The 26,632-nt window shown below is 46.8% G+C and overlaps 1 protein-coding gene across 1 annotated transcript in view; it reads right to left on the minus strand.

Annotated features, from left to right (window-relative positions):
• Nucleotides 1-26,632, minus strand: part of EXOC4 (exocyst complex component 4) — a 428,233-nt gene that overhangs the window by 57,695 nt on the left and 343,906 nt on the right. The window contains exons 13-14 of the mRNA XM_069861081.1: nucleotides 26,276-26,431; nucleotides 12,436-12,614 (exon numbers count right to left, since the gene is read on the minus strand). Of these exons, the coding sequence (XP_069717182.1) occupies nucleotides 12,436-12,614; nucleotides 26,276-26,431 (335 nt within the window). The remainder of the gene's footprint in view (nucleotides 1-12,435; nucleotides 12,615-26,275; nucleotides 26,432-26,632) is intronic.

The raw sequence follows: 26,632 nt of genomic DNA on the forward strand, positions 1-26,632 counted from the left end.
GTAGCTGAAGGGGCTCCAGGAAAGCTGGAGAGAGACTTTTTTTTCCAGGGGTCTGGAGAGATAGGATGAGGGGGAATGGCTTTAAATTGGAAGGGGGAATATTTTGATTAGGCATTAGGAGGAATTTCTTCACCATCAGAGTGGTGAGGCCCTGGAACAGGTTGCCCAGGGAAGTTGTGGCTGCTCCATTCCTGAAAGTGTTCAAGACCAGGTTGGATGGGGCTTTGAGCAACCTGATCCAGTGGGAGGTGTCTCTGCCCATGGCAGGGGAGCTGGAACTGGAATCATAGAATCATAGAATAGTTTGGGAAAGGACCTTAAAGGTCATCCAGTTCCAACCCCTTTGCCATGGGCAGGGACACCTCCTACTAGATCAGGCTGCCCAAGGCCCCATCCTAACCAGGCTCTGAAAACCTCCAGAGATGGGGCAGCCACAACAACATGGACTTTATGTGTCTTTTTACCCCTGATCCCAGATTCACGTGTTCCTGAATCCAGTCCCTAAGTCCACTACCCCCTGCTGCTAAGTCCAGCCTGGAATCTTTTGCTCTGCAGCATCCGTGGTGATGACATTAGCGATTTTGTACATTTGTATGAATTTTGATTATCTTCTTCTCCTCGTTTCATTAAAGCTGTTTAAGTTTCCAACCTACGAGTTTCTTCTCTTATTTCCGTTATCCCATTTCCCTGGGAAAAGGATGTTGGGATCACAACTGCTTGTGTTTAGCTGCCAGTCAAGCCAGGCCAGGGCTAAACCTTGACACTTTCAGCGTCTTCCATTATACTGATTTACATCTTGTCAATAAAGATCCCTAAAACTGGTTTGGCATCATCCTAAAATTTCTCTGATGTGCTGAGAGGGATGTATTTCTAAAAGGACCTTAAACCTCCCAGTCTTTTGGACTCACTGGAAGAGCAAGGAACCAAAGTCCTGAAGTCAACTGGTGTCCTGATGCCCAAAATGCAAAACTGTTCTTCTTTGCAAGAGGCAGAGACGTGGTGAAGGAAGCGGAATGAAAATACAGTGAAGTATATACCTTAAGGATCCTTTTCTTGAGATAGAATTTGCTTTGGGGCAGTTTGTTTTTAACAGGCTGCCCAGGGAGGGGGTTGAGTCACCTTTCCTGGAGGTGTTTAAGGCACAGGTGGACGAGGTGCTGAGGGACATGGTTTAGTGATTGATGGGAATGGTTGGACTTGATGATCTGATGGGTCTTTTCCAACCTGGTGATTCTATGATTCTGATAGATTGGTTTGCAAAGCAAGAGGAGGAGCAGCAGGGTAATCTGTGCTGGAAGACAAATGAGAATGAATGAGTCTTGTCCAGGACGATAGAGAGGAAGGTGAGAATCTGAATATCCACGGGAATTACTATGGGTTTTCAAATGCAGGCTGAAGAACAGTCTAAAGAGGAGGAGGCTGAGGAGAAACCTCATTGCTCTCTACAACACCCTGAAAGAAGGTTCTAGTGAGGTGGGTGTTGGTCTCTTCTCTCAAGTAACGAGATAGGATGAGAGGAAATGGCCTCAATTTGTACCAGGGGAGGTTTAGATTAGATACTAGGAAACATTTCTTTACTAAGTGGTGAAGCATTAGAAGAGGCTGCCCGGGGAAGTGGTGGCATCTCCATCCCTGGAGGTGTACAAAAAGCATGTAGATGTGGCACTTGGGGACATGGTTTAGTAGGCGCGGTGGTGTTGGGCTGCCAGTTGAATCTGATGATCTTACACGTCTTTTCCAAACTTAATGATTCTATAAATGGGAAACAAGGAACCCACTGAAAGGAAAGAAGAGAAGCCCAAAGACGGCCTTAACGTCAGCACAAACATCAGCTACGTTGTGCATCAGCTGCATCAGCCTCATTGTCTGACTTCTCCACAATTCCTGCTTATTTAAGAGTAATTTCCCCCAAGTCCCATACAAATCTAAGTGCTGGAGAGGTCAGGAGAACCCTACAGCCCACGCACCGTGGCAACGTGACTTGCTGGTGGCATTAACGACTGGCCATCCTTTTGAGTTGGGTCATCCAGTTTTTAAAAATGATTTTGCCTCTTCCACACTACGGTGAGCTGTCACCTCCAACAAGCCAAGGAGAAGCAGGGGAATTTACTGCTATTAAACTTTGACACCAGTGAGTCATTTTCTTCTGAAGAGATAAATAGATCCTAATGCATTGAACCAACTAGAGTGGACAGCAGGCTCTTTGTGGAGTTATTTCCACAAAAAGAAACCTTGATTTGCTGGTATTACTCACGAGGGATCCTCATTGTAAAATGGTTTGAAAGCCCCGCTAATTAGGTCACTTATTTACATGATGAACCCCTGTGTTTAAGGCTGGTGGGTGAGAGGTAAGAAAGATGGAGCAAGAGTAATTAGTGTAATCATGACGGCAAGTTAAGTGCTGACCCCACGGCACCAGATCAATACTGGGACTGCGGCTCGGTGGTGTGTCTATTGTATGAGATCAAGAACCAGAAATGCTGAGCATCAAGGTCAGGAAAACAACGTCTTGTTTTCTAGTCATTAAATGTTTGATGTAAAGCATTGAGGCTGGGGAAAGCAGCAGCCACTAATCCCAAAGAACAGCTTCATTGCTGACATACAAGCGGAATAAAAGGCACTGAAATGCACTAGGAGATCACCTCGACAAGAAACCGAGAGCTTTTAGTTGGCTGATAGCTGTGTGGTTTCATTCCCTGGGATTCACCAAAGCAGATCCATATTTGAGGTTTGAAGCTTAATTGTGAAAGTTCTAAAACACGTCAGAAGAATCTCTTAATGCTGGGGCTTTACCAAAACTGTCATTGTATCTTCACAAGGTCAGCAGCTCCTTCATGGTCTCAAAGGTCAGCATCACCACTTTACTGTCCCAAACAAATTTTCTGTGTTTCTTTCTGGCAGAACAGGGAAGGGATTGTCCTCCTGGACTCAGCGCTGGTGAAGCTGCACCTCAAATCCTGGGTTGAGTTTTGGATCCCTCAGTACAAGAAGGACATCAAGGGGCTGGAGAACATCCAGAGAAGAGAAATGGAACTGGGGAAGGGTCTGGGGCACACGTCTCATGAGAAGTGGCTGTGGGAACTGGGATTGTTTAGCCTGGAGAAGAGGAGGCTGAGGGGAGACCTTATTGCTCTCTACAACTCTCTGGAAGGAGGTTGAAGTCAGGCCAGTGTTGGCGTCTTCTCCCAAGTAAAAAGAAACAGGACAAGAGGAAATGGCCTCAAGTTGTGCCAGGGGAGGTTTAGATTGGATATTAGGAAATATTGCTTCACAGAAAGGCTTGTCAAGCACTTCAAGAGGCTTCCCAGGGAAGTGGTGGAGTCACAATTCCTGAAGGAATTTAAAAGACCTGTAGAAGTGGTGCTCACGGACATGGTTTAGTGGTGGAATTGGCAGTTTTAGGTTTCTAGATGGACTTTCATTGGTTGACCACAGACAATCACATGGTCTTAAAGGTTCTTTCCAACCTAAATGATTCTGTGATTCTGTGCTTATCACAGGACTATCAACATTTATGTAACTTGTGGTCAGCTCAGGGCATGGATAGGGTGAACTTGCGTCCACTTATAAAACACTCTATAGATACAAACAGAGTTTATATGATCCTGATCAAACCGTGTGCAAAGCAGAGGTAGAAATGGATCTCCCCAGGACACCAGATTGCCCTTCAGACAATGTGTGACGAGCTATGAGAGGGAAAAAGTTGTTCTGGTTGACTGTACTGTGAATCACAGAATCATTTGTTTGGAAAAGATCTTTGAGATGATTGAATCCAACCGTACCTGTCCACTACTAAACCAGGTCTCTGAGCACCTCATCTTCCCATCTTTTGAACACCTCCAGGGGTGGGGACTCCACCACCTGTCTGGGCAGCCTCTGCCAGGGCCTGAGAGCCTTTTGGTGAAGAAATTCTTCCTGATATCCAATTTGAACCTGCCCTGGTGTAACTTGAGGCCATTTCCTCCTGTCCTATCACCTGTCACTTGGGAGAAGAAACCAGCACCTGTCTCGCTACAACCTCCTTTCAGGGAGTTGTAGGCAGTGATAAGGTCTTCCCTCAGTCTCCTTTTCTCTAGGCTAAAAAAACCCAGGTCCCTCAGTCACTTCTCATAAGACCTGTGCTCATAAGACTTGAAGGTTCAGAGCACCTGAGAGGGGGATCTGAGCACATTTTGAGCACCAACTGTTCAGTTAGTAGAACAGGAAAATATAGTATTGGAAAGGGCTTAAAGGTCAATCTGTCATTTAGACTAAGTTATAGTGAAGCAACACATATTCATCAAATAATAGAAGCACTCGAGCACTCACGACAAACACACGTGACAGGCTGAGAGAGCTGGGGTTGTTCAGCCTGAAGAAGGCTCCAAGGAGACCTTATAGGGGCCTTCCAGTACCTGAAGGGGGACTTTAAGAAAGCTGGGGAGGGATGTCTTGCAAGGGCTTGGAGTGATAGGATGAGGGGGAATGGCTTTAAATTGGAAGGGGGAAGATTTAGACTAGACATTAGGAAGAAATTCTTCATGATGAGGGTGGGGAGGCCCTGGAACAGGTTGCCCAGGGAAGCTGTGGCTGCCCCATCCCTGGAGGTGCTCAAGGCCAGGTTGGATGGGACCTTGAGCAGCCTGGTCTGGTGGGAGGTGTCCCTGCCCATGGAACTGGATGGGCTTTAAGGTCCCTTCCAACTCAAGCCATTCTATGATTCTATGATTTATCTTTTTAAGCTAATAGATGTTTTGCATTTATTAGAAATTTGCAGCTTTTTCTGTTTTAGAAAGAGCTCAACTCTAGTTGCGATAACAAAGCAACCTCATTCACTACGTCCTTCTCCTGTGTGAGGTCAGGCACGTGTTGATCATCTTTAATCTGGCTTTTAAATAAGATTCTCTATTAATAGACCTCTACAAAAAAAAAAATAAAATTCCCCGTGAGCAATCAGTACAGCAAGATGTGTTACAAGTTCCGTGACAGGGAAAAAATAAGCTCCAACTTGAGAGAAATATAACCCCATTTAAGAGCTGAATTCAGCTCATTAGAAACACGGGGGTTAAACACACAGACCTGTCTGAGTTCACCACCGCTGTGTGGCCTGAGTACGAAATGAAAGGCATCAATTTTACCACCTGATTTTCATTTGTACCAAGCCCCCTTCACAGCACTCGGTCAGCAGAAAGGGGGCCTTAAAGTGATGGTAAATTATAGCTCCTCGAGTCTGGTGGAGTGGGACAAAGGGGCTTCGTCATCAATTTTAAAAGGCATCGCGTTCTCGAGTGGTGCAGGATGCTTTCTATTAGCCATCAAAGCTCATTGCAGCATGAAGAGGCATAGAGAGCCGGGCAAAAGGGGAGGCTGACCCTCCAGCTGCAAAGTGGTCTGAGATAGTCTTGATCCTCTAATGGCCTTCACTAACCTTTTCAAAGCCTTTTGAGATCTACGGCTGGAAAATGCCATGCAAATGCTCACCATTATCATTAATAAGCACCAGCCAGTGATAGAAAGCTGCTCTATTTGGTTAAAAGCTTCAGCACAACCCTTTCTTTCTCCTCTGCTTTTGAATGAAATCATAGTTCACCTGAACTACTGCCAGTCTGGAGGGCAGAAGGAAGTGGTGAAGGCATCTTCCACAAGTTGCCCTTGGATTTTGGGGTGAAGGGGTGACTTCCCTTTGATTTGAGGAGATTTCCCTTTGATTTGGGGTGTCACCTTCCCTGGAGGGGTTTAAGGGACGGGTGGATGAGGTGCTGAGGGACATGGTTTAGTGATTGACGGCAATGGTTGGACTCGACGATCCAGTGGGTCCTTTCAAACCTAGTGATTCTATGATTCTATGACTTCCCTTTGATTTGGGGACATTTCTCTTTGCTTTGGGGAGATTTCCCTTTGATTTGGAGTGATTTATCCCCTCAACAGGAGAAAACAACCTGTTTTGGGAGCATCCTGGATAAAGAAGTTGAGGCAGGATGCCCTTTCAGACACTTCAAAAGGGCCAAACTCTGTACCTGCACACCCTGCAATGCCCCTAAATTTTACAACACCTGAAATTTTATAATGCCTCATTTTATAACACCTTAAAAACTCATTAATGTGCCAAATTGCATCCTAATAAGATTCCTAATCAGACCCAGCTGCTAAGGAAAAGCCGTGCTCATTTTGCAACACAAACAGGGAAAGCCAACGACTCCTAAGATCTATTGTTCCGTTTCTCATTGTGATTTTATTTCTTTCTGACAACAGAAGGATGAGATGGAACAGAGGGACCTGGACAAGCTTGACAAATGGGCCTGTGTGAACATCATGAGGTTCAACAAGGCTAAGTGCAAGGACCTACACCTGGGCTGGGGAAACCCATGCTTTCAACACAGGGTGGGGGATGATGTGATTGAGAACAGCCCTGCAGAGAAGGACCTGGGGTGCTGGGGGAGGAGAAGCTTGACATGAGCCGGCAACATGCGCTCGCAACACAGAAGGCCACCCGTGTCCTGGGCTGCATCAAAAGAACCGTGGCCAGTGGGGCGAGGGAGGGGATTCTCCCCCTCTACTCCACTCTCGTGAGACGCCACCTGGAGTCCTGTGTCCAGGTCTGGAATCCTCAACACAAGGAGATGGAACTGTTGGAATGGGAGAAGGAACGTGGCGTTTCCATATTTCTCATTAAACCTGCATGCAGATGGTTAACCAAGAACAGTAATTAGCTCTGTGTCTACTGCAAATCACCGGAGCAGAGACCCAGCTCTGCCTGTGAGGAACTGCAGTTCATGACTGTGGAGCGACAAGCAGGTAGCAGAGAAATGGCTTCATCTTGTTGGTTTTATTCTAGGTAAAGCTTTGCTGATAGCAGCAGGGTTAAGATGTCCTCAAGGGTACAGCAGTTCCAGCGATGGAGTGAGCCCTTGGAGGGGTTTTCGTAGAATCATGGAATTATTACGGTTGGAAAAGTCCTCCAGGATCATCAAGTCCAACCATCAATGCAATACCAACATGCCTATTAAACTATGTCTCAAAGCACCACATCTACATGTTTTTAACACCTCCAGGGACGGTGACTCCAATATCAAGGTGCTTTCCCCACAGATAGGCAGGAGTGAGCTGCAGCAGTTACTTCCAAATGTGTACTCATAGTTTTCCTCAGTTATTGAGAGTTCAGCGTCTAGTTTCTGCCACTGCAGACACAGGGTCAGCCAGACATCCATTTGGCACAGGCTGTCCAGAGAAGTTGTAGATGCCTCATCCCTGAAGGTGTTAAAGGCCAGGCTGGATGGGGCTTAGAGCAACCTGATCCAGTAGAAGGATTCTGGGCTTGTTCAGCCTGGAGAAGAGAAGGCTCCAAGGAGATCTTATATCCAGTACCTGAAGGGGCTGCAAGAAAGCTGGGGAGGGATTGTTCACAAAGGCTTGGAGTGATAGGATGAGGGGCAATGGCTATAAACTGGAGAGGGGCAGATTTAGGCTAGACACTAGGATTAATTTCTTCACCATGAGAGTGGTGAGGCACTAGTACAGGTTGCCCAGGGAAGCTGTGGATGTCCCATCCCTGGAGGTGTTCAAGGCCAGGTTGGATGAGACCTTGGGCAGCCTGATCTAGTGGAAGGTGTCCCTGCCCATGGCAGGAGGGGTGGAACTAGATGATCTTTAAGGTCCCTTCCAACCCAAAGCATTCTATGATTCTATGATCTCCTTGCCCATGGCAAGGGGTTGGAACTGGATGGATTTTAAGGTCCCTTCCAACTCAACTCAACCCAACCCAACCCATCCTGATTCTATGATCTAGAAGAAAAAGACAATCCTGTTTCATGTGAGATCCATGAGAACACGATTTCAAGCTCAGTCTTTAAGGCAGTTATTAACTGCTGACTACAATGATTTGAAATAACAAGAAGCCAACAGCTGGCTGAATTAAAAAGAGTAGCTGCAACTCAGTTGGCTAATGGCTAATGTTTCATATTTCTACCTACACACAGCATGCAACCACATTAAAAATGTAAAGATTGTCCCAACTCCTTCATTGTGCAAAATAATTCCTTCTGTGTAAAATATTCAGAGGGTTTCAGAAGGCTGAAGCTCCAGCAAAGGAAAAGGATGACTGTTTACTATATCTGTGTATGACAAGGCAGAGAAGCAGGAGAGGAAGAGGAGAGTAAAACTTGCTTCCATTTTCATATAAAGCCTATTTAAAAATCTACTTGACTTCCTCAGTTAACTCATCTTCTTCCAGGAACTTTAATCCTTAAATGGTTATTGTTAAAAAGAAGTTTGTATTCCCTCAAAAGACAAGAGCAAAAGAAAATGGATTTGTCATATCTGACTGGTTCGGAGAATATAAAATCCAATTCTGAAGGAGTGTAGATAAGGGAAGAGCTATGGAAGAGCCATCAGCTTAGCAAACACCAAATAATGAAGAATTCAGAGACTGCCCAGCATGATAAAACGCTCTATTAGCAAGACTGTTTTTAAATGAGTGATAATTGTGGCACACCCACGGCAAAAGGTTATTGAATTTTTATCTCTGGGAAGGGGCCTTTTGAAAGCCTAACCCAAAAGCCACCAAGAGGTAGCCCCCTTTTTAGGATTTCCAAAACCATGTGACCAGGTGGCCAAGAAGGCCAAGGGCATCTTGGCTTGGATCAGACACGGCATGGCCAGGAGGGCCAGGGAGGTTCTTCTCCCTCTGGACTCAGCACTGGTGAGACCGCTCCTCGAATCCTGGGATCAGTTCTGGGCCCCTCACCACAAGAAGGATGTTGAGGCTCTGGGGTGAGTCCAGAGAAGAGCAACGGAGCTGGGGAAGGGGCTGGAGAACAAGCCTGAGGGCCCTGGGGGTGTTTAGCCTGGAGAAGAGGAGGCTGAGGGGAGACCTCATTGCTCTCTCCAACTACCTGAAAGGAGGTTGTGGAGAGAAGGGAGCTGGGCTCTTCTCCCAAGTGACAGGGGACAGGACGAGAGGGAATGGCCTCAAGCTCCACCAGGGGAGGGTCAGGCTGAACATTAGGAAAAATTTTTCACAGAAAGGGTCATTGGGCGCTGGCAGAGGCTGCCCAGGGAGGGGGTTGAGTCCCCTTCCCTGGAGGGGTTTAAGGGATGGGTGGATGAGGTGCTGAGGGACATGGTTTAGTATTTGATAGGAATGGTTGGACTCGATGATCCGGTGGGTCTCTTCCAACCTGGTGATTCTATGATTCATTTTTCCTCTATTGCTTATTCTTCATCTTCTTCCTCCAAAGCATTGAGTTCCCCTGTATATCACCATTGCTCGTGGATTTGTAAATACATCTGACTCACACCACCACCTCTGCCCCAAGGAATTGCTTTCTTCTTCTCCCGTCGGCTCTACTGATGTTCCATTTACGAGACAGACTCCACCAGGTTTCATTTATAAACGTGAGGCCAACAGCCTCTACCATTTTCAAACACTGCTCGCTCTTCCTTTTGTTTTAGACACACCTGGCATCTGTTTACAGACATTTTAGTGCATTGGTATAAAGTTATTACAAAGGAAGATGAATTTTTATTGTCAGGAGAACGCTGCCAAGTGAAATATTACGCTTCGTACCTTTATGTTTATTCACTGCTGCGTGTAACATCCTCTCAGAAGCCTGAAAGTCACGCTCGTGCCCTTTTACGTTTGGAAAATATTGATTTATTAAAAAATTTGAGTTTCAACTAGAACTGAAATCAGAAATGATGTTTTCATTTCCAAGAGCGTTGACTGTCAGACCACAACTCCTCAGCCCCAAGATCTCTCCCAGCAACTAAAGTTTGGTGAATAAATATTTGGCTGCTGAACTTTGATAGCATTTTCTATTGGGCTTTGTTTTCTTTCTTTTTATAATCTTCTAAAGTACACTCTGTGAGAGCACAGCAGCAACCCCTGTCATTCCACTATTGAGAACTCAGAGCCAGGGTCACAGGAATATTAAAGCTACCTGTAACATTTTGGGTCTTTAATTGTTAGCTGATTGTAGAATAGAATCGTTTGGTTGGAAAAGACTTTTGAGATCATCAAGTCCAACTGTACCTGTCCACTACTAAACCAGATCCCTGAGCGCTTCATCTCAGGTTGTGGATCTCCTCTCATCAAGCTGTGGCTGCCCCATCCCTGGAGGTGTTCAAGGCCACGTTGGATGGAGCGCTGGGCAGCCTGACCTAGTGAGAGGTGTCCCTGCCGATGGCAAGGGAGTTGGAACTAAATGATCTTTAAGGTCCTTTCCAACCTCAAATATACTGATTCTATGATCCATCTGGCTTTTGAGCATCTCCAGAGACAGGGACTCACCCACCTCTCTGGGCAGCCTCTGCCAGGGCCCAAGAACCCTTTCAGTGAAGAAATTTTTCCTGATGTCTGATCTGAACCTTCCCTGAAATTAATTATTCTTCTGGATCCCAACAAGCTGATCATGGACAACAGGAGTAAAGAGTTAAAGACCCTGCGTTAGAGTTTATACCCATTCTCACTCGTCCTATCACCACAAGCCTTTGTGAACAGTCCCTCCCCAGCTCTCTTGTAGACCTTTCAGGAACTGGCAGGTCGCTATAAGGTCCCCTTGGAGCCTTCTCTTGTCCAGGCTGAACAATCCCAGCTCTCTCAGCCTGTCCTTGTATGGGAGGCGCTCCAGCCCTCGGATCATCTTTGTAGCCTCCTCTGGACCTGTTCCAACAGCTCCATCTCCTTCTTGTGCTGGGGATTCCAGAACTGGACACAATCTCCCAGATGAGGTCTCACAAGAGTAGAACAGAGGGGCAGAATCCCCTCCCTTGACCTGCTGGCCACGCTGCTTTTGATGCAGACCAGGATATGTTTGGCCTTCTGGGCTGCAAGCGCACGTTGCCAGTTAATGTCAAGCATCTCATCAACCAGCATCTCAGTAGGCAGGTGAGATCCAAGCCCATGTCCCAAGAAAAGCTAAATTCTGTGTCAGCTGAGCTATGGGTGACTTCTGGTGAGTTAATAACAGTGAAAAGGTATTGTTGAAAACCAGCAGAGCAGAGGTTTGCTCATTCTGAGCTCTTCTTCTGGGGCACAGCCACAACCCTTGGCTGAACGTGACCCCATGCAGACAGCACCAATGACAGCGATAAGAAGACACTCTACTCATAGAGTCATAGAATCATAGAATCACCAGGTTGGAAAAGACCCACCAGATCATCGAGTCCAACCATTCCTATCAAACACTAACCCATGTCCCTCAGCACCTCATCCACTTGTCCCCTAAACCCCTCCAGGGAAGGTGACTCAACTCCCTCCCTGGGCAGCCTCGGACAGGGACCAATGACCCTTTCCATGAAAATATTTTTCCTAATGTTCAGCCTAAACCTCCCCTGGTGGAGCTTGAGGCCATTCCCTCTCATCCTGTCCCCTGTCGCTTGGGAGAAGAGCCCAGCTCCCTCCCCTCCAGAACCTCCTTTCAGGGAGTTGTAGAGAGCAATGAGGTCTCCCCTCAGCTTCCTCTTCTCCAGCCTAAACAACCCCACCTCTCTCAGCCGTTCCTCATAAGGCCTGTTCTCCAGCCCCTTCTCCAGCTTCGTTGCTCTTCTCTGGACTCGCTCCAGAGCCTCAACATCCTTCTTGTGGTGAGGGGCCCAGAACTGAACACAGGATTCAAGGACTGGTCTCACCAGTGCCAAGTACAGAGGGAGAATAACCTTCTTGAACCTGCCAGCCACGCCGTTTCTGATCCAAGCCAAGATGCCATTGGCCTTCTTGGCCACCTGGGCCACTGCTGGCTCATGTTCAGTCGCTGTCAACCAACACCCCCAGGTCTTTCTCCTCCAGGCAGCTCTCACATCTCTAGCCTTTTCCAGACAGAAAAAAACCCCACTATTCCGTGTGAGAAGGAGGGAAAGCTGAAGCACAGAGAAGTGAAATGATCTCACAAAGGTAGCATGCGTGATTCTTGGCGGCCAGGAGCCAAACTGGTGTCTCCAGGCTCCCCTGTCTCTGCCCTCTCAGCACCTCAGTTCACCAAGGCTTGTTTCTGCCTTTGCAGGCAGAGCATCGGTGCCCCAGCGACACGCATGTTAGGGCATTGCTCATTAAAAGCTGCTCAATTTCTCTACTGAATTTATAATACATCTATATTTTTAAATATTCAGCGATCCAGCAGTGCTTTAAAGAAAATGAGACCTGCCTCGGCACTGATACCTGCTCCTGGTGCAACGTCATTAGCAGGGACAGCTGAAAAGCTCAAGTGTTGAAAGACCCTTCAGAGCTTATGCTAGAAGTGATGCTCCTGGCACCCTCACGTGGTGCCCACCACACTCTGAGTGGATGTCACAGCACAGCATTCACCAGGAAGAAAGAGATGAAGCTGCTTCGCTTTCTTCTTCCCCCTGACATAAATCCTCTTTGAAATCCAGAACAAAAGATGCCCACTCCTGCTAAAATCACAGATTTATGCTGGTTTCCACTTCTAAAACGGAGATTCTCCGCTGGGAGCTACTTACTCTGGGTGGCTGAGAGGCTGGAGAGGGCTGCCTTGGTGCGACCTGCTAACCACTCGAGGCTCTCGTGCATGTTGGCCAAGGCCTTCAGGTCGCTGACGTCCCGCAGGATCTCCTGTTGAGGGATGAGTTTATCTCCCAGGTTCCCAATGAGGACTTCTGACTCCTTGCCGAAAGCAGCCCTGAAATGCAAACCAAAGCCGCTCTCAGAAATACAGCAGAGGACAGCAAAGGGGACACCGCAGAGAAGCTGGTGATGGGGCTGGAGAACAGGCCTTACGAGGAACGGCTCAGAGAGCTGGGGGTGTTTTGCCTGGAGAAGAGGAGGCTGAGGGGAGACCTCATTGCTCTCTCCAACTCCCTGAAAGGAGGTTGTGGAGAGGAGGGAGCTGGGCTCTTCTCCCAAGGGACAGGGGACAGGACGGGAGGGAATGGCCTCAAGCTCTGCCAGGGGAGCTTTAGGCTGAACATTAGGAAAAATTTTTTCACAGAAAGGGTGATTGGTCCCTGGCAGAGGCTGCCCAGGGAGGGGGTTGAGTCACCTTCCCTGGAGGGGTTTAGGGGACAAGTGGATGAGGTGCTGAGGGACATGGGTTAGTGATTGATGGGAATAGTTGGACTCGATGATCCGGTGGGTCTCCTCCAACCTGGTGATTCTATGATTCTAAGGAGTGCAACTGCTCACTCCACTTTAACATTCCATCTTTTGCGTTCAGATTTAGCTTTCCCAATACTTGTCTCCACGAAGAGCTCATTTGCTTCTGCCCCAGGTGTGTCTGCATGGCAAATGCTCTCATCGCCTTTGCAGGTAAAAGAAGAGACTCCAGCACACCTTTTTGTGTACTGGTAGGATGGAGAAAATCAGGAAACGGTTCCTACATCCAATTACAACAGCTCCTGGCTGAACCCGAGTGCATTTCATTGAAAGACTCTAAGTGATGGTACATTTACCATGGTCCTGGGTATACTCTTCCCCTCATTAGCTGCTCTTTTTGTTGTGAATTTGCATTCCACTTCCATTCAACTTTGCAGATATCCACGTCCTGTCATTAGCTCTTTTATGAACTTACAATGAGGAATCATGCTGCTGAGCATAATAGCTGCAACGAGCTGCAGCAAAATAATCCCATCAGTGGCATTTTATATACTATCTAAGCAGTTTTATTGCCAGAGTCTCCCTAGATTTGTGGGGCTTCACTGTCACTTGAGGAAAAAAAAAATAAAACCCAAAAAGAACAACCCGGAAATGGTTTAAAATTGCTCAATTGAATTCATTAAAGGCAAAAAAAAAAAATAGCCTTCGTTAAAAAGATCTCTTTGAGTGTTTTCTTCTGCTTGACAATAAAATATATGCTGCCTTAGGCTGTATCTTGCATACTGTGGTTTGGGAAGAATTCTCATCCGTGGGCTGTGTCTGAGGACTGAGACACGGGAACATCTCCAACCCCAGTGGGATGTGGCAGTGGTAATTCCTCTCCATAGGATGGGGTTAATTTTGATCCGCTTTGGCTATCGGAAATACATCAAATCCTCTCTGAACTTCAGGAAAACCCTTAACAAGCCTCCCACATTAGGAATATCAGAGAATCATATCACAGAATCACCAGGCTGGAAGAGACCAAACAGATCATTGAGTACAACCATTCTTATCAATCACTAACCCATGTCCCTCAGCACCTCGTCCACCCGTCCCTTAAACCCCTCCAGGGAAGGGGACTCAACCACCTCCCTGGGCAGCCTTGGACAGGGACCAGTGACCCTTTCTGTAAAAAATTTTTTCCTAATGTTCAGTCTAAACCTCCCCTGGCAGAGCCTGAGGCCGTTCCCTCTCGTCCTGTCCCCTGTCACTTGGAAGAAGAGCCCAGCTCCCTCCTCTCCACAACCTCCTCTCAGGGAGTTGGAGAGAGCAATGAGGTCTCCCCTCAGCCTCCTCTTCTCCAGGCTAAACACCCCCAGCTCTCTCAGCCGCTCCTCATAAGGCCTGTTCTCCAGCCCCTTCACCAGCTTCGTTGCTCTTCTCTGCACTCGCTCCAGAGCCTCAACATCCTTCTTGTGGGGAGGGGCCCAGAACTGAACACAGGATTCGAGGAGTGGTCTCACCAGTGCCAAGTGCAGAGGGAGGATAACCTCCCTGGCCCTGCTGGCCACGCCGGGTCTGATCCAAGCCAAGATGCCCTTGGCCTTCTTGGCCCCCTGGGCCACTGCTGGCTCATGTTCAGTCGCTGTCAACCAACACCCCCAGGTCCCTCTCCTCCAGGCAGTTTCCAGCCAGACTTCTCCTAGTCTGGAGCTGCACAGGGTTGTTGTGCCCCAAGTGCAGGACCCAGCACCCAAAGTCTAAACAGGCACTTGAAGGTGAATACAAGGTTGAACCAAGCGGTCAAGCTCATAGCCAGGCTGGACTATTTTTATTTCAGTAAAGCGCAAGCATTCGTTCAAGTTAAACCAGTTAATGACTTCTGCAGCAAAGAGGAAACATCTTACTTAGCCCTAGCCACGTAGAAACACTCAGATATTCTCGTATTCTTGAGGGAATGGCCTCAAGCTCCACCAGGGGAGGTTTAGGCTGAACATTAGGAAAGAATTTTCCACATAAAGGTACTGGAACAGGCTGCCGAGGGAGGTGGTGGAGTCACCTTCCCTGGAGGGGTTTAAGGCACGGTGATCTGGTGGGTCTTTTCCAACCTGGTGATTCTATGATCTAGCCAACAGCATCCTGGCTTGGATCAGAAATTGTGCGGCCAGCAGGTCTAGGGAAGGGGTTTGTCCCCCCGTACTGCCACACCTTGAATCCTGGGCTCAGTTTTGGGCCTCTCGGTATAAGAAGGACACTGAGGGGCTGGAGCGCATCTACAGAAGGACAACAGAGCTGGGGAAGGGTCTGGAGCACAGGTGTTATAGGGAGGGACTGCGGGCTGTTTCATCTGGAGGAGGCTATGGGGAGACCTCATCGCTCTCTACAGGTCCCTGAAAGGAGGTTGTAGCCAGGTTGGTGTTGGTCTCTTCTCCCAGGTAACAAGTGATAGGACAAGAGGAAATGGCTTCAGGTTGCACAAGGTGAGGTTTAGTTTAGACACCGGGAAAAAAATTCTTTACTGAAAGAGTAGTGAAGCATTGGAAGAGGCTGCCCAGGGAAGTGGTGGAGTCTCCATCCCTGGAGTTGTTTAGAAGATGTGTAGATGTGGCACTTGGGGACATGGTTTGGTAGGCATGGTGGTGTTGGGCTGACAGTTGGACTGGATGGTCTCAGAGGTCTTTTCCAACCTTAATGATTCCATAAGCCTATGATCTGTTCCTGTGGAGCACAATATTTTCCATAGATGGAAAATGCAGGAACTTTTCCCACTCTAACCAAACAACTCCTGTTGACTCAGGCAATTAAATCCCACTGTCAACTGCATCAACAACTGAGAAAAATAGGAAGTAATACAGAAGGTGAATTTCTACCTTCCTTAACGTGACTTTCAAATTCAAAACCCTGTAGAAAAAGTACTTCTTGGGGACCACAATTTGAGAGCTGTTAAATAAGGAGTCACTGCCACGTCGCTGCCCACAACTGATTACAAACGTGGTTTTGTCACAGGGACAACTCTTCTGTCTTCCCACACGCAAAGAGAAGTGGTTGGATACCCTGGGCATGAATAATACAGTGCATGAAGTCAGGCTGGGAAAAATCTACATAATACAAACCATGGCGTATTTCCTATTTTTACTTCTGTTAGGAATAGAAATAAGGATTTCTATGGCAAGCTCTACCATAAAATGTTGGGATAAATGTGATTCTGACGCTCGCTCTAAAAAAACAACAGGAGTTTGTATCAAAAAGATAACAAATATATCATAGAATCATAGAATTTTTGGGGTTGAAAGGAACCTTAAAGCCCATTCAGTTCCAACTCCTCTGCCATGGGCAGGGACACCTCCCACTGGATCAAATTGCTCCAAGCCCCATCCAATGTGGCCTTCAACACCTCCAGGGATGGGGGAGACACAACCTCTCTGGGCAACCTGTTCCAGGGCCTCAGTACCCTCACAGGAAAACATTTCTTCCTAAGATCTCATCTCAGTCTCCCCTCTTTCAGCTTCAAATCGCTCGTCCTATCCCTGTGCTATCTGATCAAGACCCCTCCGCAGCTTCCCTGTGGTCCCTTTCAGTACTGGAAGCTGCTCTAAGGTCTCCTCGGAGCCTTCGCTTCTCCAGACTGAACAACCCCAACTCTCTCAGCCTGTTCTTGCATGGAAGGTGCTCCAGCCCTTGGATCATCTCTGGCCTCCACATCCTTCCTGTGCTGAAAACACTATTTAAGTGATTTCTTTAATAAATATCCTTGACTGTAGAAACCCCAATTCACTCTTTCACATAAACTGAAGCCCACGATAAGAGACAACCTTCATCAAGGTAACTCCCGTTTAGCAGATAACTTTGAAGAGTTCTGGTGGATCCCATCACTTCAATCAAAACCTCCTGCCAGCAAATGTCTCTCTGAAGCAATTTTTTGCTGGTGCTCTGGATGCCTTCTTGAAAAGATATTCCCTACATGCATTTCTTTGTCTTTACTAAATTTACAAGGTTAAGCACTCAACAAGAAGGATCTAAGAAGCCAAATCAACTGAATATTGAACCTTAACTTTGCTCTTCTAAATAGTTGCATTAAAATAGCATCTTCAGACCTTCGATTCCCATACAGCTTCTGGCCAACACTTGTCACATGTGCATCCTTGAGTGTGTATCTAAGACAGAGCCAGCACAGAGAGATCTGCAACCACCTTCTGCATTTCATGCATGAGTTTTTGATGGTTCAGTGGGTACCCTTGGTTTGAATTGCCACAATTTTGGAAATTCAAAATTCCACCCTACCTTACCCATGAGTAACTTGATCCAGTAGGGGGGTGGGAACTGGATGATCTTTAAGGTCGTTTCCAACCTAAAGCATTCTATGGTTCTATGACTCGTAGACTCATCAAATTACAGAATCATAGAATAGTTTGGGTTGGAGGGGACCTTAAAGGTCATCCAGTTCCAACCCCCCTGCCATGGGCAGGGACACCTCCCACTGTATCAGGCTGCTCCAATCAAATTATAGTATTTTAATCAGTTATCAAGGGTGGCATTCTATCCCTGATGAACCCACACTCCGCAAGAGCAGAAATGAACTCATTTAAACGCACTTGATGTGCAGTCTCTCTCTGATCACTCTTGAACAGTTTCTTGTGTCTGAATGATGTCTCCATCTTTCCTCTGCTGCTGAAGGACAGAGCTGAAGGACCCCCGAAACGATGTATGCATTCGTGTCACATTACAGACAGCAAAACCCCAGCCTGATTCACTCAGTACAAGAATCACAGAATCATAGAATAGTTTGGGTTGGAAGGGACCTTAAAGAACATCCAGTTCCACCCCCTGCCATGGTCAGGGACATCTCCCACTAGACCAGGCTGCCCAAGGCCCATTCAACCTGGCCTTGAACACCTCCAGGGATGGGGCAGCCACAACGTCCCTGGGCAACCTGTGCCAGTGCCTCCACACCCTCATAGTGAAGAAATTCCTCCTTATGTCTAGTCTAACTCTACCCCTCTTCTGTTCATCCCCATTGCCCCTCATCCCATCACTCCAAGCCTTTGTGAACAGTCCCTCCCCAGCTTTCTTGGAGCCCCTTTCATGTACCGGAAGGTCATTAAAAGATCTCCTGAGAGCCTTCTCTTCTCCAGGCTGAACAAGCCCAACTCTTTCAGCCTATCCTCATACAGGAGGTGCTCCAGCCCTCTGATCATCCTTGCAGCCTCCTCTGGACCCGTTCCAACAGCTCCATCTCCTTCTTATGTTGAGGATTCCAGAACTGGACACAATACTCCAACTGAGGTCTCACTAGAGAGAAACAGAGGGGCAGAATCCCCTTCCTTGACCTGCAAGTTTGCAGATGTTTGTTTTAGAGTTTGCCAAAGCTACTGGGAACAAGAAAAGATCCTGCAACTTTTGGTGAGCCCATGAAGATAGAGATGATCTATTTCAGAAAATCAGAAAAGCTCATAACTGAGTCGTTCACAACAGAGTGCTTCGCAGAACTGTAAGAAAAGACAGTGCTCCAGTCTCCTGTGATTAATTCAGTTGTGCGTATACCCGCAGTCAAGACAGAGATTAATATTGATATCAGTTCCACTGCCAATAAAGCAAATTCAAGTGCCTTTCTTAACTGCCCAGCTGCTTCTTTGTGGGAGCTCACTCTTCCTTACGCTGATATCTGATGCTTCATTGCCCTTTAATCTCAATTCCCATGGGATCCCGCACACTGCAACAGAGTTCACTCTTAAATCCCTGCTTTGTTAGAACAGGCCAGCTGTACTAGCTCTAATCCTTGGATTAACTAAGCACCTCATTTTGTTTCCCTTTGTTAAACCATCTTAATTTCTCTTTTTTCTTTCACTTTCCAAATGCAGCAACCAGCCATGCATCAACTCTGGATCCACCCTGTTCTCATGGATACTGTATGAGATGCGTATGGTTTAGTTTGGAGAAGAGGAGGCTGAGGGGAGACCTCATCGCTCTCTGCAGCTCCATGAGAGGTTGTAAAGAGGTGGGTGCTGCTAGTTCTCTCAAGCAAGAAGGGCTAGGATGAGAGAAAATCCTCAGGATCTGAAGCACAAGCTTTATGAGGTGTGGCTGTGGGAAGTGGGACTATTTGTTTAGCCTGGAGAAGAGGAGGTTGAGTTGTAGAGACCTTCTCAGTCTCTACAACTACCTGAAAGGAGGTTGTAGTGAGGTGTGGGCTGGTCTCTTCTCCCAAGTAACAATGGATAGGACGAGAGGAAATGGCCTCAAGTTCCAAAAGGGGAGGTTTAGATTGGATATTAGGAAAAAAATCTTTACAGAAAGAGTGGTGAAGTATTGCAAGAGGCTGCCCAGGGAAGTGGTGGAGTCACCATCCCCTGGGGGGGTTTCACAAAATGCGCAGCTGTGGCACTTTGGAACATGGTTTAATAGGCATGATGCTGTTGGGCTGATGGTTGGACTTGATGATCTTAGAGGTCTTTTCCAACCTTAACTATTCTATGATTCTACAGTGCATCCTTGGCATGCTCCCAGCACGGATGGAGAGGGGCCCTGGTTCACCAAAGAAGTCTTCTGAAGTCGCAACGACTTCACCTTCCTCTCTTCCAGCAACCAAAAGCAATGGTGGTACTTCCAAGGGATGAGCTGTTGATAAAATTAAACAACCTTTTGGGTTAAGCTTCTTGACTACAGAGAGACTGATGACAACACATGAAGCTTCCCCTCATCCATGTTTCAGCAGAGATGAGAGAATGGGAAACTCATATTCAAGGGAAGAAAGGCCAGGGAAGAGCATGTGTGATAAATCAAGATGACCTAAGCTATGCTTAAGGCATTCTGCTCGTGCCAGAGCAGGGCTGAAAAGGAGCCAAGTGTCAACATCAATACAGCAAAACAAGGAGTGAGCCTCTGATGGACCCTTGGCAGCAGCTTTATGTTTGCTTACTGCTCCTCTTCCTTTTCTCTGCCAAGAAATTAGTGTTAATTATCCCTTCGGCAAATACTGATGAGGAAAAAGCTCACGGGAAGAAGGTGTGGAGCTGTAGGAGGAGGGGTGGTGGGACAACAAGCCATCCCCTTGGGAGCTTTCCAGGAACACGATGACACAATGAGGACCTCCTGTACTTTCTCACATCCTCTTGACTGCAGAGAGATGCTTTCCACCGAGCATCAGATGCTTGCAGAGGAGAATCATAGTATCACACAATGATTTGGGTTGGAAGGGACCTTAAAGATCATCCAGTTCCACCTCCTTTGCCAGGAGCAGGGACATCTCCAACTACACCAGGCTGCCCTATCCTAACCTGGCAAAAAAATGGAATTGAATAGCCACAAAAAATGGAATTGAATAGCCACAAAAAATGTTACTGAAAACAATTACTGGGTACAAAAACTTGCCATAAAACAACTCAATATGCTACCTAACATAAAGCACTTCAAATACATATGGTACATTATTTATACAGTCTCAAAAGACAATGTATATTATAATGGAAAGACCAGAATGACAGTATTTGAATCAGTTCCATTGCAGCTTCTTTTGGATCAGTAGATTTTTTTGATGTATTTCTATCATATAGGAATTTCTATAACCCATTTGTTTCCTATTCCCGCAATCGGGCCGTAGAGTCAGCCTGGAGACCACACTTGAAAACTCATAAAACTACCCAAGCAGGCAGATTTCTCCTTGATTAATTCAGAGAAATTCCTATTATATTCTTATTTATAACAGAAGAGAGAAAAGGTGGGTTGTTGCTTCATCTTGAACCAGAATTTGTTCAACGATCGTAAAAAACATCGCGTGAGCACCAAAACAAATAACCCACGTGAGTTTTTTGTCTGCAGAGGGAAGCCCTTTGCGATGACTTGCTGCCACAAGGACAATAAAACCCAGCCCAGCCATCTTCCTGCCGAAGAAGCCATTTCACTCGTTTCAAAGATTCAGCACCTGAAGGTGTTTTTAAAAATTCAGTACATGAAGGCACTTTTCGCAGCACATCCAAACACCATTGTAGTTCCTGATGAAAAGCTGCCGCCGAGAGTCCTTCGTGGATAGAAATTCACCTCGCCAACTTGATGTATTCAGCTTGAAAAGACTGAAGAGCCAGAAAACGACCCAGATTTGAGGTTCGTCAGGATTTGCAAAGCCTCAACAACAATTTGTGTGTGTCTATTAGGACTTGGTGTGATCGGCGCCGCCTCCGAATCTCCACTGAGAGGTCACAACACCGTCAAAAAGCAGATATGGCTAATTGACAATTTTAAGCTCTACCATCACACGCCATCTTCTCACTTAAATTTATTTGAATATTCTGGTCTTGTTAAGTTTATATTATCCAATTTATCACAGCAGACAAGGAAGTGTCTTGGAGTATATTGTGCAGCTCTAATGATGTGATTTAGCGAGGCAGAAGCTTGTTAAAGCAGGAGCTGTTATTAAATCTTTGTGGAGAAGCTGAATGGCCACGTTTCTGCTCTGCCTTCCCACCTCTGTCCCTGTTGTGTAGCTGGGGGTCACACACACGACCCCCCAAAAAATCCCTCAGCAGAGCTGAGCATTGCTGCACTCCTTTCAATGGATGCTGCGATTTGTAGGATTAATGAATCCGAAGCTGGGAGGTTCTTCATGGATTCAGGTTCAGGAGACACGTGATCCTCAAAGAAAAATCCCAAATTCAACCCCAATCCTCAGTGAATGAGACCTCATCTGGAGACCTGTGTCCAGTTCTGGAATCCTCAGCATAAGAAGGACATGGAACTATTGGAACGGGTCCAGAGGAGGCGACAAAGATGATCAGAGGGCTGGAGCACCTTCCCAATGAGGACAAGCTGAGAGTTGGATTTGTTGAGCCTGGAGAAGAGAAGGCTCCAAGGAGACCTTATAGTGACCTTCCAGTACCTGGGAAGAGCCTACAAGAAAGCCGGAGAGCTTTCATAAAAGCTTGTGGTGATAGGAAAAGGGGGAATGGATATAAGCTGGAGAAGGGCAGATTTAGACTAGACATTAGGAAGAAATTCTCCATGATGAGGGTGATGAGGCGCTGGCACAGGTTGCCCAGGGAAGTTGTGGCTGCCCCATCCCTGGAGGGGTTCAAGGCCAGGTTGGATGGGGCTTTGAGCAGCCTGATCCAGTGGGAGGTGTCCCTGCCCATGGCAGGGGGGTTGGAACTAGATGAAGTCACATGGTAAATGGACATGCTGAGAAGTATTTATTTGATTGCTCCATTAGCTTTAGATGGAGACTTTGATCCCAAGTTCAATGTTCAGGAGCATGCTGTAGTCAAAAAGTGAGAGGGAAATCACGATCTCCCTGCTTACACGATCTTCAATGACAATCATCTTGTGTTCTGGTGTGATCTTCAGATCAATGTGGGGCTCCTGGGCGAATGTGTTCCAGCAGGAATTGCCTCCACACCTCCCCATCACCCCAAAGAATCATAGAATCACCAAGTTGGAAGAGACCCACCGGATCATTGAGTCCAACCATTCCTATCAAACACTAAACCACATCCCTCAGCACCTCGTCCACCCGTCCCTTACATACCTCCAGGGAAGGTCACTCAACCCCCTCCCTGGGCAGCCTGTTCCAGTTCCCAATGACCCTTCCTGTGAAAACTTTTTCCTAATGTTCAGCCTGAACCTCCCCTGGTGGAGCTTGAGGCCATTCCCTCTCGTCCTGTCCCCTGTCCCTTGGGAGAAGAGCCCAGCTCCCTCCTCTCCACAACCTCCTTTCAGGGAGTTGGAGAGAGCAATGAGGTCTCCCCTCAGCCTCCTCTTCTCCAGGCTAAACCTCAGAGGACGGTGCCCTTGCCCCACCTTGTGCTGCTGAGCTGCACCGAAACCCAAGAATTTCTGCTTTAACTCGAGCATGACCAGATCTGAAGCTCTTTTTTCCATCACTTTGCCTCGTCAAAGGCAAACCTGGAAATGATACATCTTTGGGTTTTATTATCAACATATCTGAATCAGTAATGAACTGAACGCTAACCTTTCTAAAACGATAAGGGCAGCATATTTCACACTCGCCCTAGTGCCAAATAGCCTTCAGGGCTTTAAAAACTAATTATACGAAGAGAGGCATGACTTTTCTTTCCTTTCTCCCCTTGCCAAGTTCCGAGCTACTATAATATGCTCAATCAGGTCCCTTTGTCTGGCCAACCACACCAGAATATTAATGGGGAGGTGCTGCTAGTGTCTTACCCTGCCTTTTGACATCTCTTCACCAAAGAGAGAGTGGCGGGTTAAGACAACAAAATCAATCACTGTCAACAGAGATATGCATGAGATTTTTTTTTTTCCCCAGAAAATATTGAGTTTGGATTCTTCTTTTTAATTAAACAAATGAGTTACAGGGAAGCCAGGGACGGAGAGAGAAGGAAAACTGCACTGGTATCTCCTCCTGCCACAGCACAAGACTGGTGGCAAATTTACAGGACACGTTTAATTTAGCAGAAGGGAAAGGATGCTTAGTCCTGTCCCTGTGAGCTGAGGAGTGGGGTCTTGGAACACAGGTTGGTTTCTGCATATCAAGTTTTTAAATATCTTGGGTGGTTACAGTGAGAATGAAATCACAGAATCATAGAATGGTTTGGGTTGGAAGGGATCGCAAAGCCCATCCAGTTCCAACCCCCCTGCCACGGACAGAGACATCTTCCATCAGATCAGGTTGCTCAAAGCCCCATCCAACCTGGCTTTGAATGCCTCCAGGTATGGGACATCCACTCAACATCCTTACAGTAATTGTTTCTTCCTCGTCTCAATCGAAATCTCCCCTCTTTCAGCTTAAAGCAGGTTCTTCCATCACAGCCACGACCTTAATAACCAAGGTATCCTCAGGACCCATTTCCCTCTGGCTCCACTGCAGTTTTAAGGCAATGAAGGCTATGGTAGAATTATTCCCAATTCATCAGTAGCGCTAAGGGGAAGAGAAAGAAGCAACAGCAGCGAAAAAATGTTCCATTGCATTAGGAGAAACTCTGAAAAAAAGTCTGCTTAAGTGGAAAGAAGACGACAAAAAATTGGACAAGCAATTAATTCTGTTTTGAAGCTTTCTGGAGAAATCTGTTCAACCATGCATGGACTCCTGAGGAAGTTTATAAGTTTATGTCGCTTGCCATCAATGGCTAAAACTGGCCCAGACCAATTATTATCACTTAAATTAATGCTACAGGAGCGTTCACGTGGCATCCTGAGGAGCTGAGGCTTAATACGTGATGCTCTGTGCAAACTGAGGAAAGATCTTTGTCCTAATGTCTAGGCTAAAATAAAGACTCAGTGCAGGAGCTTTTCTCAGTAAATTCAGCGTCAATGACCTAATGGGCTTCTCATTCTAACATCTCTGATATAATTTCATAAAATACTCCAATTAATGGTTAGTAAAATGACAATATTGGGATAAAAGGAGTATTAGGATGAAAATCCTGGCACTGGTAGCATCAGACTGAGCTTGCCAGGAATTTATACAAGCAGGTTATGCTCAGCCAGGAGTACCCAGCATTGAACCCATGGGAGCTCTGAAGTCCCACAGCTTAGAAAACACCATCTGAGTGAGGAGGGCATCCCAGCACCTTCCCGTGCCAAGAAAAAAATGGATAAATGTGAAGGGAAAGGTAGAGGCTAGGACTGAATCGACGACTAAAAACCCCAGGGACTGCACAAAGACCTCAAGAACTTTGCTTCCTCACTCTTGTCCTGTCACTGGGGATTTCTTCAAGCACTGGCAAAACTGATTATCCCCACTGCAGCATGAGCAAATATTTCTGTGATGAGACATATTTTATTCTCTCCACCCTTCCTCTCTCTAGACTGTATCAGCTTGATGTTATTCTGCTTGTATCCAGTGAATAAGGAAAATGGCAATCTGGGCAAATTAGACTTTAATTTTAAACAGCTTCAGTTACTCCTACGGTTTTATAGCCAAATGCCAATCAAAGAAGTGATGAATAGTGATGGGAATGTGTAGACAAGCTTTTTGACTCACTGGAATGACAAGGGGGACCTGTTTCTTCAGGATGCGTCAACGAATCAGAGACAAAGTGATTTACACTGTGCAGGGAAAGGCAGATTACTTAGTTTCAGGCTTTCACTTGCCTGAAAAGGTAAAAACAATCTAGTTTGGACACAGCAAGCTGCCCCTGAAAGAATCCCCTCTGGAGGTACCAATATTTTTCACATGACTCTCCTTGCATAGCTCCTGGGGTCGGAACAGAGGAGAAATACCATCAGGTCATGTCTCAACTGGAGCACAGCTCTGGAGCCACCACCAGTTCTGGGAAGCCCTGACCAGTACAACCAGTTGGCCCCTCCATGAAATCGCAGACTGCTTCTCTCTTCATTGCACGAATGGTCAGGGTAGCACCATCAACCAGGACAAGGACCTGCCTGAATTAAAATTAATCCTTTTCCTCCCTAATTCCACTTTCCTGACTTGGTTCACAAACACGACTCCTCAAATAGCCCTGTCTGAGCAACAGAGCGAGCAGAAACGAGCAACAGGCACGGGGAAGCAGCGATCTGGTGCTGCCACAAAAGCCTCCTATTTAACCGTGGCCTCCCTCTCTTCTCTCCTCATCGCATCCGAGAAGCAGCTCTGCTTTCTCCTGTCTTTTAAAGGACCAGTATTGCGTACAGAGGGAGAATCACCACCCTGGACCTGCTGGTCACGCCGCTTCTGATACAAGCCAAGATGCCATTGGCCTTCTTGGCCACCTGGGCCACTGCTGGCTCATGTTCATTCACTGTCAACCAACACCCCCAGGTCTTTCTCCTCCAGGCAGTTTCCAGCCAGACTTCTCCTAGGCTGGAGCTGCCCCGGGTTGTTGTGCCCCAAGGGCAGGACCTGCCATTTGGCCTCGTTAACCCTCATCCCGTTGGACTCTGCCCAGTGGTCCAGCCTGTTCAGATCCCTTTGGAGCCTCCCGACCCTCCAGCAGATCCACACTTCCACCCAGCTTAGTGTCATCTGCAAACTTGCTAAGGGTGCACTCAAAGCCTTCATCCAGGTCATTGATAAAGACAGTGAACACGATTTCTTGTTCTCAACAGAACCAAAACCAGGCAATCCACAAGAAATTCTCAGCTGAGCAAAGCTGGTGCCTGGCTTCAAAACTGTGCAGTAGAACAGTATGTGAACGCAACTTTCATGAACTCCACTTGAGCAAAGACCATTTCCCAACCTTTTCTCACACCTGAGGATGCAACAGCTAAGCAAACACCATAATTACTGCATTTCCAGTAGGTTGTACCATTGTTGCTGCTCTCCTTGAAGAACTGTGACAAGTTCATGAAACATTTTACCTTATAAAGTCTTCCTCCTCCTCTCTCTTGGGTCTCAGTTGCTTGGGTTGAGCCATGTTGCACCAGTTAGGCAGAGATTTCAGGAGCCTGCTAATATCGTCATCTTTAGCCCAGGATGCGCTGATTACCAGCTTTTCATCCGACTGCACGATGCTCCTGTGGAGAAAGCAGCAACAATTGTATTTGCGTGAAGTAAATTCTACTTTTCAATGAAATTCCGCACATAATCGTTAAAATCCCTATTGTGGAAATAGGTGCATTAAGCATTAATGAACGGGTCGAAAGAGGAATTCAACAAAGCACTCACGACAACAGAGGTGGACAGGATATGGACCGCTCTTAAACTTGCAACTCTTG

This window comes from Phaenicophaeus curvirostris, chromosome 1, assembly GCF_032191515.1.
Source record: "Phaenicophaeus curvirostris isolate KB17595 chromosome 1, BPBGC_Pcur_1.0, whole genome shotgun sequence".
Lineage (NCBI taxonomy): Eukaryota > Metazoa > Chordata > Aves > Cuculiformes > Cuculidae > Phaenicophaeus > Phaenicophaeus curvirostris.